We start from the raw sequence: 13,237 nt of genomic DNA, 5'->3' as shown, positions 1-13,237 counted from the left end.
GGAGCTTCAATGACCAGCAGGGGGCAGTACAGGGTCCTGAACCAAGCCTCCCGCCACCAGGTGTCTGCTTCCCTGCGCTTCTCTCTGCTGTCTCGCTGTCTGAAGACCTTTTCTAGTCTACCGCCATCATTGGAGATTAAATTCTGTGGCTGAGTCTCACACGAATGTTTCGCCCACCTTGGCACGGAAGAAAAACACAACAGATTGGAGAAAACCATCTGTTAGCCAGAGGCAAATGTCTGCATGGGCGAGCCCGCCTGCGCATTTGTGCGGGCCCCGGGGGATCAACGGACACTGCCGGTCTGAAAACACAGCTTAACAAATACAGATTCAGAAAAAAAAACCATTCTCACTGATGCGTTATTTTTTTTTTAAATATCCTTAATAGAAAGAAAACTATTTGCTTTCCAGGGAGAAGCCAGTTACACCACCATAGAAGAGGGCACTCTCCCTAAAATAGCGTACCAACTGGGCTTTCTCCATGGAACATTATTAAAAGCGGAGAAGGGATGCAAATGGCAGAAATTGCAGAGTGGAGATTTCGTTACCCAGTCAATGAAATCAACTCGTTTTTTGTATCTTTAAACACTTACCATGAGATTTTATTGTCGACATCAAGACAAACTACAAACTGTGAAACAGTATTTATCAAGCTTATGAAAATAAAATCAAATTTCATGCAACGTAGTATTGCCTAGGAAAAAGGATATCTAGCTAACCACGTCAGACCCAAAATCCCAGCACTGTAATGTTAAAACTGAATATTAAAGAATGGTTTGCAGCACTGGAAATGGATTTTTGCACAGCTGAGTAGGATGCACAGATGAATGGTCAGAGAGAATGTTCAGAGGTCATGAATTTTTGCAACACTCATGTGTGAATTGCACATGCCAGATTTTCAACCCCAGCATGCATCTGTCGCCAGTGGGCATATGTTCAGGGAAGGAGAATTCAATGTTTGTATCAACTTAGATAAAGCAGAATGAGGAGGATGAAACTTTCCCAAGATGAGAACGTTTGCTGCAGATACAAGACGTTTTCTCTTTACGGCTGTTTTGAAAAAGGAGTCGTAGTATTGCTCTCCTCCATGAAATCGGACACCTAAGTGACAGTATTTATTAACACCCATGCAGAAGAAAAAGGGTAAAAGTTGTTCGTTATTTGAAATTGATACTAAGTTAGAAAATGTCAAAACTACAGAAGAATTTTACGTATAAATATAAACTTAGAATATTGAAAAAAGGGAGGTGGAATATAAAAGGCGAATTCAAAAAAGCAATTTGAAAATTTAAGGCTCTGAACTCACATAAGCAAATTTCTAACACCTAGAAAGCAGAAACCCTAAAAGAGGATTAATTGGAGAATCTGAACATTTATTATGCATGTGCAATGCATTTTGATAACAAAGACAAAAAAGGGAGAAATACTTAGGTTTGCATAGAGAGAGATAAGACTTAAAAAACAGATCTTTATAAGACCCAAAGAGTACATTCACGTTTAACAATCCCAGAAACAAAAAGTAGACTAGAAAACAGATGAGAATGCAACCACAAGAGCTTAAAGGGCACAGAAGTATGGAGAAAAATTACTGTAATCTTGATCCATGCAAGTTCAATAGAAACACTAGGAAAAAAGTAAAAACTTATTTTCAACATCGTGTAAAATCTCTTGATTGCGCACCACTGTTTGATCAGTGGCCCAAAGATACAATAAGTAAGTCAACAGCAGGAAATGATAAAAACAGGGTGATAAAACATGCTGAAAGGCAAAACCCAAAAGCTCTAGCAACGTAAATTAGTGACACATAAAATCTGTTGTGTGAACTCTCAAATTAAAGCCTTTGCTAGCTGGAATTATTTTTTTTTTAAGGATTTTGACAAGTTACCAACAAATTTACTGGAAAGTCTGAGTTCAATCAGCAAAGAGATTTTTGCTAATTAAATGACTAAATGATTAAAACCATTCTAAACATGACACATCTATTTTTTTCATGGGTATTAAAAAAAAAAAAGAACAGTGTTCTTTCTCCACAAAGAGAGAAATCTGGAATGGAAAGCTTGCCCAGTCATCACTGTAGTGCCTTCCTGCAGTATTTTGGAATTTTCCAGAAATTTAAAATCTAATCTAAAATAAGCCTTATGTCTGATCATATATAAAAGATCCTATTAGCCAATAAAGTGTGGATTTATGTTCACGCACTTTTACCATATAAACAAACCAACTTTAAGGTCTTTAGAACAGAATATCTTTTATAAAATATCTCTTTTAACAAAATACCATTTTCAGTAGGTCCTCTTTAGAATGGTTTCAGTCCTATATCCCTGTGCCAGAGAAATGCTTTCAGAAATGAGATTTTGCTCATGGCTGTCTTAGTTGAGTTGTAACAGGTGCATTAGAATCAAAGGCACATTATTCCATTTTGTGCTACATCTCCCAGAAACAAATTGAGTTGATGTCCTTTAGAAACCCACAGAATAAAGTCCAGACAGGATAAAACCTAGTAAGTATCAGTCCAAAAATGGTTGCCAAGAATAGAAAATATTATTACTGAAACTCAGAAATTCAATAAACTCACACAAATTACTGCAAAGGCTTGCTCTGGGCCCAGGGATGTATTTTATTTCTTTTGAACATCAATTGCAAAGCTGTTCTGTTTTTAAAAAAATATATCAACTCTTACTTTTCTCTTTGAAGAAATGGGGAATAAATTAAATTCAGAACTTTTTGTGATTCGGTATATCTCATTTGTGGTTTAGAAAACAGAACTCATGTTCTGCTGAAATAAATGTTCAAATGAGACATATAGAATTAAACTGTACTCAATTTGGCGGTTGAATCGATATTCCGAGAATTCTGTACAACAGTAATCATCTCAAATCCCACTTCAGTTCCTTTGAATGCCACGACAGGGCAGTGTTCTTGGACTTAGGCGTGTCTGGGCACAATCCAGGAGATTTGTTCAAAATGCAGGAACCCTGAGGCCCTGGGCAGGGACAGAACAGGCCGTCAGAAACCACCAGCTCTCGTGCAGAATGGAAGAAGAACTGACAGATAGATAATAGATAATAGGTTCATTAAAGACTTACAGACATTTGATGGGTTGCTCCGTTTGAATTCCCTGTATTGTTTCAGACCCAATTACAAAGTCATTCTCTAATTAAGGATTCCATACATTTCCACGGATACTCAGCGTACAGGCAGAACTAGCCATTCTTCCCCCCCAGGGGTTCAAGAATCTGAAAATGGGTTTGCCAGGGTTTTGTGACAAAATTCTGGAAGAGGCCATCAGGGTGATCGGCCCCACGTTCTAGAGCGAGGCCGATGAAGCAGAGAGCGGCAGCAAGTGTCTCCCGAGGTTGGAAGGCCAACGGGAGAGTGGGGGAGGGCCCAGGCCTTCAGGGTGCCCTCCATCACCAAAGTGCTTAATGTTTGTGTTTTTACTCAGGAAAAGTCTATGGAGCTAATCTCACACATATTTTAGGGGCAATATACTAGAAGTGCTATGAAGAGATTTGTAAATGGTTTTGTGGTGAAAAAGTAAAACTGACTCGGTCTAAATGGCATTCAGTTACCACAAAGGAGAAAGAAAACTGGAAATTATGTTTTTCTCAGTTCCTACTATAGAAAGGTATTGCCCCATTTAGAATCAAAGGCACATTATTTCATTTTGACCAATGAAAGACACTGAAGGTTAGAGTTTATAAGCTTCATAAGATGATTTTCTGGAGCTTGAATCATTATTAATAGTCATGAGTTCAATGTATTTCATTTAGTCTAAAAATCACAATGATCAAATCTTTAATAAAATATAAAGTCACTCCGTTTATTCTTCAAAATTGAATATATTACTCACCAAATTTTCATTCTTTTTAAAACATACTTTGTGGTTTGGTATTTTCAACATACAGTTGCCACACGGTAGGCAGTACGACCAGAAGGTACAAGAATACACAATTAAGATTACATGTGTCAGTTTTACAAACTTTTCATTGAATTTATGTATTCATAGTTATTATATATATTAAGATATAATGTTGAATATACAAATCCATTTAACTAAACTTCTTTAGCACAATGAAAATTTTTAAAAGATTTTATTTATTTATTTTTAGAGAGGGAAGGGAGAGAGAAAGAGAAGGAGAGAGAAACATCCATGTGCGGTTGCTGGGGGTCATGGCCTGCAACCCAGGCATGTGGCCTGACTGGGAATTGAACCTGCGACACTTTGGTTCGCAGCCTGCGCTCGATCCACTGAGCTACGCCAGCCAGGGCTACACAATGAAATTTTTTTTTGTTCTCTGTCATTTACATAGAAGATTCTTGGTTCATCGCTGTCCCCTGTTGAAACTACTTCCCACTAGTGGAGTACGCCTTTCACTAGAAGCTACTGCAGGGACGACGTGCCGACAGCACGTGACTCACTGTTTGCTGAATTAAGGTCTAAGTTGAATTACTGCTCCTCATTGTCATCCAAATCCTGTTCTTATAATTTAACTCGGAATGTTATTTGATGTCTCTTTAATGGTGAAGATTATATGTTTGTGAAATATTTCTACTGTTTTCTAATGGCCGTATTATAAATCTAGGCCTCTTTCTTTTTTATGATGGATATAAAGAACGCTGTATTTTAACTGCCATTTACTTTCTTCAGAGAACAGCTGGTTGTTCTGGGCTGTGTCACTATTTCTTAAGATTATTTGTAACTTAATAGTTTCAAGATTTAGAATACATCCAGATGGACACATTCCTTGGTATCCGTGGGGGATTGGTTTCAAGACCATCCCCCCCCCTACAGATACCAAAATCTGAGGACGTTCAAGTCCCTTAGACAAAATGGCATAGTAGGTGCATACAACCCATTTAGTTGTCTGTAGATTACTTGTAGCACCTAGTACAATGTAAATACTATGTAAATAGTTGTTACACTGTTTCATTTAGTGATCAACTTTCTGGAATTTTTTTTTTTCAAATATGTTCAGTTTCAGGTTGGTTGAATCTGGGATTCAGATTTGCCCAATACAGAGGGCTGGGAGGGCAGATTATAGTTGCAAATACCCTGGCTGAGATTGTTCATCACTTGCAATAGGGTGAATTAACTCAAAGAAAACAACGTTTTATATCCAATAAGCTGATTATCTAATTATCAGTACCTACCCAAAGGAAGAAGAGTGTTTATTAGAAAGAATATTTCTATTAATGCTTGTTTTAAAAAAGCTTTTTAGCATGTTAATATCACTGCAGGGTTGTCTGCTGCACTTTCGTGCAGTTTCACAAAGTGTCCTGTAAAGTAGGGCAGCTCCAGTGAAAAGACCCCACTGACAAACTGCAACCCCCTCAGCTCTCCCATTTTCACGCTGCCCGCTTCACTCTGTCACACCTTCAGTGCCTGGACACCGCTGCTGCTTTTCTCTCTTTGCTGTCTGAAAGGATAGGCACAGCCTTTGGTACACAATGTCTTTCCTCAGGTTTGACAGAGAAAAGGAGAGACATCCATCCCTACAATATAACTGGCTGCCAAATATAACAAAATATTCAGATCTCTTTCCTTAGCTCCTGCTGAGTTGAAGGCAGGGGTGATAAGCCAATAAACGTGGTGAGACAATAAACGGGAACTTACATACACAAGCAGTAAAACCCTACTTCCTTCTTGGCAATCAATACACTGGGATGGGATGGGTCTTAAGACTATAAAAGATCAAAGAATAATAGAGTTTGGGCTGTAAGCAAACTGAGGCCATAAAATTTTCGGTAGCTTTTTGATTTCAAAATGACTCTGGTGATGTGATTAGAGCCTTTGTTTTTGATGGATTGAGGATCCGTTTTGATCAAGTTCAGCCCAAACAGAGGATTTCACGGAGGTCGATCACAGGAATGTTTGGAAATGTAGTCTTGTGAACTGTTCCCTTTTACGAGGAGGGTGAGGAATTTCCAAAGGCACCAGTTCCTCCTTTCACGCGAAGACTGACGGTCAGTTTCCAGCTGCGGGGCTCAGTCCGTCTGGGTCCCCCAGCGCCGCCTCCTGCGCGGCGCTCCGACTGCTAGGGGGCTGCCCCAGCCACGCAGCCCCGAGAAAACAGCCACTCTGATCTAACCCTGCCGCGATTCTGCAACCAGGTGTTCACTAGTGTCAACCAACCCTTAGGGTGTTTTGATGAATCAGCACAAACTCGATTTTTTCACAGCGCAGGCCCTTTACATGTGGTTCTCAAGTTTAGGTCTAGGGGAGTTGGCAGACAGCTTCACGTTCAGGGAGGAATTAGTTTTCCTTTTCCTAATGAAAAGGGTAACAGTGGCACAGGTGAGTTGTGAAGTTGTTACACGGGAAGTTGACCCGCCACCGCCCCCCTCTCTGGAGGGGGCAGCAACCCTGTGGGAAGAGGGCGTCAAAGGTGCCTGGGACCCTTCCCGTGTCACCTTCACTTCCTCCACACCTGTGGCAGGTGGTCTGACACCGCGCTCGGGGCCAAGTGACAGGCCGTCGCTGCAAAGGACGGTCCGCCCTAAGCAGAGCAGATGCCCCGGGTGACGGAGCCCCGGTACGCCGCGGCCAAGAGCCGTCGCCTAACCCTAACCCGAAGGGCGGTCTAGGGCGTCCTGGGCGCGTTAAAAGCACAAAGCACCCCGCTTCTTGGTTTGAGTCCCTGAGGCCCGACGCGTGCCTCCGCGCCCCCACCTGTTGGACAGCATCCCCGAGCTCCTTCTAGCCCAAGTGCTTTGCAAACTGCCAGCGGACACCCAGAGGCCTCGGAATGTGACGGGCGACCATAAACATGCAGCAGGGATGGAGCCCCAGTAGCGGACACACGGGGCCGGGCCCCGCGGGGGTCGGCGATCTGGAGCCCGGCCCCCGCCGCCGTGGTCGCGCGGCCAGTGCCAAGACCGGGCCGGCGGCGCCAACTCACTCCGGGCACCGAGCCTGCAAAAGGGGCCCCGGGCCGGCGGCCGGACACCTCGCAGACGGCGGGCAGCGAGCACAGCGGCCGGCGCCCCGGGGCTCCTCGGCGGATCCTCCGCCCGCCGCCGCCGCCGGCCCGGAGCCCCGGAGGCGCCCGCTCTCCCCGGCCGCACGACCGAGCAGCATGGAGCCCGGCGCGGGGCCCCGGACCACGGAGCCCGCGGCGGCGCGGGAAGCCCCAGCGCGCCACGGCGAGGTCCGGAAAAAGATGGCGGCCGCCGTGGCTGCGGCGGCGGCGGCCGCAGCTTCGTACGCGCCGCTGACGCCAATGGCGCGCGCCGGCAGACGGGCCGCGGATGGCGGCGGCGGCGGCGGCGGCGGCGCCAGCGGCCCGGGCTCCGGAGAGGGGCGGGGCGAGGCGGGAAGGGGGCTGGCCGGAGGCGGAGGCCGGCTGGCTGGCTGGAGGGAGGCGGCGGGGTTAGTTTGCTCTCGGAACATGGCGGGCGTCGGCGACGCGGCCGCCCCGGGAGAAGGCAGCCGCGGAGGCGCGGACGGCCCGGAGCGCGACGGTCGCGGCCAGGCGGAGCAGCCGGGCGGCGGCGGTCACGGGCCCCCGCTGGCGCCTCAGCACACGGAGACGCTGGGCTTCTACGAGAGCGACCGGCGGCGGGAGCGGCGTCGCGGCCGCGCAGGTGAGGCGGGGAGCGACGGCGCTAGGCCGCGGGGTCCGGGGGACGCCGGGCTGCGATCCCGGCCGCCGCCGCCGCCGCCTCCGGGGCCGCCCGGGCTGCGGGCGCGCGGGGTCGCCGCCGCTTCCGCGGCTCCGGCGGCGGCTGACAGCTCCCCGGGCGCGGTCCGCGCGGCCCCGAGCCCCCGGGCCAGGTGCGTTCGGGAGGGGGCTGCAGCCCGGGAACTTCCGCCCGCGGCCACGCCACTGCCCCACGGAGGTCCTTGGGGAAGACCCCTGGGGCATCATCCTCTCGCCCCGGCGCGAGCGTCTCCCAGGTCTCGTGCAGCTCAAAACTGACAAGCTCGAGGCTGATGTAATTATCTCCAAGCCAAGGTGACTTCTGTTGTGTATTTTAAGCGAACTTGAGCCGTAGAAACCTGTTAAGTTGCCCCGCACATTGTTTTCCCCCAGCCGCCTCTAGCAGTGCGGTAATGGCTGTGAAGTTCAGTACTTTTGCCCAGAACAGAAGCATTTAGCACTCTTCAAAACGTTAACCTGTGAACTTTTCCTAGAACGAAACTTTTGCCACCTAAAAAAAAAAAAAAATGGCTGTAGAAGAAAACATGCACGTGCGAACCCTAGTTTGACTGGTTTTCAGCGTTTTATATTATTTCTGTAGCTATTGGACATTCTTGTTTGTAAAGCATTTTAAAAAATTGCACTTGTGTTTATAATGCCGTTGTATATTAGGCTTAAAAGGAAAGAAACAGGGTTTTGAGATGGACGTTTCATTGAATGTAGAGGGCTCACAACATATTTACTCTTACATAATTCTAAGTTTTGAACAGCAGCCAAACTGTAACTCCATTAAATTTCTTCCAAAAAATTGCTTCTGGTGCACAGTACGGGTTTTATTAGCCGTTATTGTGGGCAGTTCATGCAAATAAATGTTTAAGTCATAGGCTTATGCATTGATTGTACAGGGGTATTGAAAATGTAGGAGAGCTTTAATGCCATGAGGCTGATCCAGTGATGATATATTGATTGATTTGCTAATTTGCAGAACTTAGACATAAGTTAGAATTTGAAGAGGTTCATATCTTTGAAAAATTAAGTACAGACTGTGCCTTGTTCAGTCTTTTTCAATTAACCACTTAATCCTCAACTGTGTTTGGTTTAGTTGTCAGTTAAACATTTGTTTGCAAGAGTATTTACTTTCTGAATTGGCAGGGTCTAAGTAAGACAAAGTATTAAATCTCTCAGCTGTCTGTTTACTTACTTAGACTTGAATATTGAAAGTACTCTGCCGCAAAGAGAAACAAATGTAGAGATGTCACTGTAATTTCTTTAAGATACTTCTGAATTTCAGGAAGGTCAACATTACAAGTCTTTTTTTTTCCTTTTGCATGCATATAAAATGAAGTTGTCAGGAGCTTTTTGATAGCTGAGATGTCGGGCTCTTGGGGTAACTCCTAACACCGCTTCCCCAGCCCCTCCCGGATGGGTCGGGATGCCTGGGGCCACGGGCTTCCACAGACTTCATCACACCGCACACCCATTCTTCATCATCGTGGGTCACTGGACAGGGTCTGCTTAACGTGTTTGAAGCTGGGCTTTTAACTCAGTTGCAGAAAGTCGTCATCAGGGAGACATGTCTAGCTGTCGTTGCTGGGGTGGTCCGCACCGTTTCCGCAGTTGCATCGGTTATGTGTGAGGAGAGATGCCATGAGCACACCTGGGGATCGGGACTTCGGTGAGGATCCAGGAGGATCTCAGCTGCAGTCTCCAGCCAGTGATGTTCCATCTGGGCCCCCACTTGGGCCCCTTATTCTTTCCCCGCACTTTCCGTTTCTGTTCTGCCTGTCCAGGGCTCTTGCCATTGCTGGTGCCCACCCTCTAACCTGATGCCGCACCGGTCGGGGCATCCTGCCCGGAGATCCGGATTCTCTCAGGCATTCTTCACCGCCCAGGCTGCTGACTGGCTTCTGTCTTCACTCTGACGCTCTGGCACTGTTCCTTTCCACTGCTCTGTAACCTTTCCTTCCTCTCCTGTCCAGGATTTAGAAAACTGTCCTATGGAGCTGGCCTGGAGTACTCGGGGGGCCTATGAATGGCATCACCCAGTGTCACATGAGAAGCACTTGTCCCTGAATCAACAGTCTTCCAAGCCTAGGGGCTTGCACTTAAGGTGTAGTTGTCCATTTCTTATGTTCTGGTGCTGATACTCCAGTCCGCCTCCCCAGATTAGAGCAGGGTTTGTCTTTCCTTGGGTGTCTTTGGTGTCATTACTACCAGTAATGAGTTGCAGAGTTCCCTTTAGCCTGTCTCCCGAGGAGTTCGGGGTTCTTATAAATAAGACGTGCGTTGGCCTGTCCTGAGAGCCGTGGGCTCCATAAGTGCATGGACAGGTTAGGTGTTTATTTGAACCCTCCCCGTCAGAGGGAAGTAATTCAAAACATAATGTTTGAGGTTCGTGGTTTTTTTACACCTGTCCCTATTCATTTGTAGGCTTAGAAGATGTATTTCAGTATGTGAATATTGGTCTGTGTATATACAGCAGTATATATCACGCACATACACCTACGTCGGGCGTAAGCTTTCTTGCTGTTTCTCTCGTCAAACTCTTCTGACCACCTGGTTCTCTGAACTTCCTTTCAGTTTGTCTGTTGCCTGGCATTGGACTGGAACTTTCGTCAGGGACTAATGCTTACACCTTCACGTGGTTAGAGGTTGCTGTCCCACTCCTCACCCCTGTTTCCATTCTCTCTCGCACAGGGGCCGTTGTGTCTTTCACTGGGGGCTTACGTGGTCACCGGTCTTGGACTCTGGGTATAGTGGTCATTCGGAACTGCTGCAGATTCGTCTGTCATTTTTTTGTTTTTTCCTACTCGTAAAAATACTTCCAACTTCTATTGCCCTTTAAAAAAAAAACAAACATTTATTTAACAGAAAGAGGAAGTAATGTACAAGTGAAAATATGACTGACAGTTTTTTCCTACTTGGTAAGAACTCCTCAGCGCTGATGTTACAAACAAAAGGCAAGTTCTCTCACGGGCATGGTTACAGCAGGTAGACCATTAACACATTTATACGGATGACTGTTAGAGGTGACACATGTGGGAGGGAAACTGTCTGTGGCTCTCACACTCCACCGCTGTGCTTTTTGACGTAAGACCAGATACTAAGGTCTTCGTTGTGCGTGTTCCCCATGTGCCTCTCCTGTGGAAGTTCTAAAGGGGAGAGTTTCCGTGTAGCCATATTCCCATTTAGGCATTAGGTCTACCCAGGCAACCTTGGGCCAGCATTAGGCAATGTGTTCTTGGCCGGGTCGGTTGTTGAAGCGCCGTGTTGACTCCAGGCTTGCCTCACACTCTTGGGCATGTTTCACAACTCCACCACCGGTAGTGTCTGAAGTGTCTCACTTGGCCGCAGTGGCGGCGGAGACTTTACAGTGGAAGGCTCGGGGTAAAATAAGTCAGTGTAACACCCTCGGGTGAGGACGGCACCGTGCCTCTCCCGTGCAGGTGCGGGAGTGCGCGGCGGCCGGATGGGTATTGCTCATAAAACCAGAGCCTGGAGAAAGGTGTGGTGGACAGCGTTGTTTCTGATAGTAACGGTAGCGCGGGGCCCTCGCCTGTCCCTTTTTAAATGGCGACTCTCCACTTCCACAGTTGGAGCTCGTAGCCCTGCTATTCTGCTTCTCCTCTCTGCCCCTACCCATTCCAGACCCATGGCTTTCCCTTCCAACAAATGAGCAGAGGCAGGAAGAAAGACTGAGACCCAGAAAAGCCCATTGATCTCTTTTTTGAGCAACTCCCACAAAAGATTTCAAGTAGGGCAGAGGTTTTTACTGTGTGTGCTGCCCGTCTCTTATATTTTGTGCAATTACAAACTCAGGTTCTTCCAGGTAACATTTTTATTAGAACATGTTTTCACTTAACCAATCCTCATTCTCCATTTAGTGTCTTACATAGTTATCCCCGTGGCCCCAGACTTACCCTAATGAACGATTGAAGGCTGTGATTCTGAAATTATGTTCTAGAATCAATGCCCGACTCCTCATTTACAAAGGAAAGGAAGAGGAAAACCAACGGAGAAATTACTTGGGGTGACCCCGGATAAGGCACAGTTAACGTCTCTTCTGAAAACCCGTCGCTCCGCCTTTACACTGTCCCTGGCTTTACCGAGGTAGTGCATGTGTCCAAGCAAGCGGGGAATGCCATTCGCTCTGGTCCTCGGCCGGGGCGGCGTCTTGGCCTCTGTGATCACTAACCTCAGCCTAGCAGCTCAGTCGTGGCCCGTTCCGGGACCGCTTGCTCCAAGGGCGCCTTTGGAAAGGCTCTGTAGCGCTGGCTGTCCGAATGATGTTGTTACAGGCTTATAACTATTCTACCTACTCTTTACTTCCCTAAACTTAAACAGTTTGGGGTCTTAAAAACTGGAACGGTAACCTTTACTTATTTGACTTCGGAGGGCGGAATCACTGTCGTATTGATTCCTGGTCAGCTTTGCACAACGGCGTGCCTCTATTTTGTGTAATGCACTTACGTTTACTGTTTCAGGGTAACTTCAGTAAAGCTTTCTAAGGTTTTACATTATTTAAGACTGGAGATTTGCATGTCTCATAATATTTTCGTAACAGTTAACCAATATTACGTTCCATCCTTTTTAGTGGCTGGAGCTATTTTAAGGAAGCTATATTTAGACATGCTACTGAATGTATAAATATGTTGTGATTACTCATTACTTTCAATTAGCACTTTTCTACCCTGGCTTCTTATTTCTATCTCAGTAGATAATTTAAGATAATATTTTTCTTTTAGGAATGAGGAAGAAACAGTTTTTACTATACTTTTTCTCAATTTAAGATAGTGGATCACAGCATTTCTGTGGTAGGAGATGAATATTGATTAAGAATACTCTGGACAAATTGATTTAGGTTTATGATTGTTATTACCTTCCTTATAGTAAATATTCACAATTGGCAAAACTGATTTCTTCTAATGTAGAAGCATTTGTTAATATTATAATTAAATGATAAAATACTTCTACTTTTAAAAGACTTTTACTCAGTGATATTTGTTCTTGGTACAAATTGGGCAAATGAACTAAAATTAGTTGGCATGTAAAAAGTTAAGTCACTGTTCAGAAAATAAATATAGGTGTTATTCTATTTGGGAAGAATTTTGCTCTTAAAATATAAAGACAGATGCTTGGCATAACAGATGAGAGTGACTTTTGCCCAGAAGAAATAAAATGCCACCACAGTATGGAAAAAGTAAGGGACACTTAGCTAGCAGAGCTCTCGAAGAGTGGTACCCACAGGTTAAAGAACAATAGCCTTCCTAAATAATTAGTCAGGTACCTATACCCCATATCACAGGACAAGTAAGTGCAGAACGCTAGCAAACCACGTTTAAGAAAACAGAAGCGCCAAAACCGAGCTACACTTTGGGACGGAAGGTTAAGTAGCGCCCTGCAAAGTGTGCCCACGGCCAGGGAAGGCGGGAGTGGACCCGGCAAAGCAGCAGGCCAGGCTGACTTAGCATCTCAGGCCACAGGGCCAGCTGCTCCCTTCCTCAGTGTGCATCACAGGGCTGTTCCGATGGCCGGAGCCAGAGGACTGCTCGGTCGGTCATCTTCTCTCGCGAGACTGTCAGACCATGATGGGT

At 46.0% G+C, this 13,237-nt stretch overlaps 1 protein-coding gene across 1 annotated transcript in view; it reads left to right on the top strand.

Annotated features, from left to right (window-relative positions):
• Nucleotides 1–4,279: 4,279 nt before the first annotated feature.
• The window catches only part of TAPT1 (transmembrane anterior posterior transformation 1), a 57,648-nt gene continuing 48,690 nt past the window's right edge, over nucleotides 4,280–13,237 (top strand). The window contains exon 1 of the mRNA XM_045834288.1: nucleotides 4,280–7,587. Within this exon, the coding sequence (XP_045690244.1) occupies nucleotides 6,771–7,587 (817 nt within the window). The 5' untranslated portion in view covers nucleotides 4,280–6,770. The remainder of the gene's footprint in view (nucleotides 7,588–13,237) is intronic.

The sequence above is a fragment of the Phyllostomus hastatus genome, unplaced genomic scaffold (assembly GCF_019186645.2).
Source record: "Phyllostomus hastatus isolate PE091 unplaced genomic scaffold, TTU_PhHast_1.1 phas_contig_196, whole genome shotgun sequence".
NCBI classification, from domain to species: Eukaryota; Metazoa; Chordata; class Mammalia; order Chiroptera; family Phyllostomidae; genus Phyllostomus; species Phyllostomus hastatus.
The sequence above is the reverse complement of the archived record's forward strand: the minus strand, read 5'-3'. Positions and strand labels throughout refer to the sequence as shown.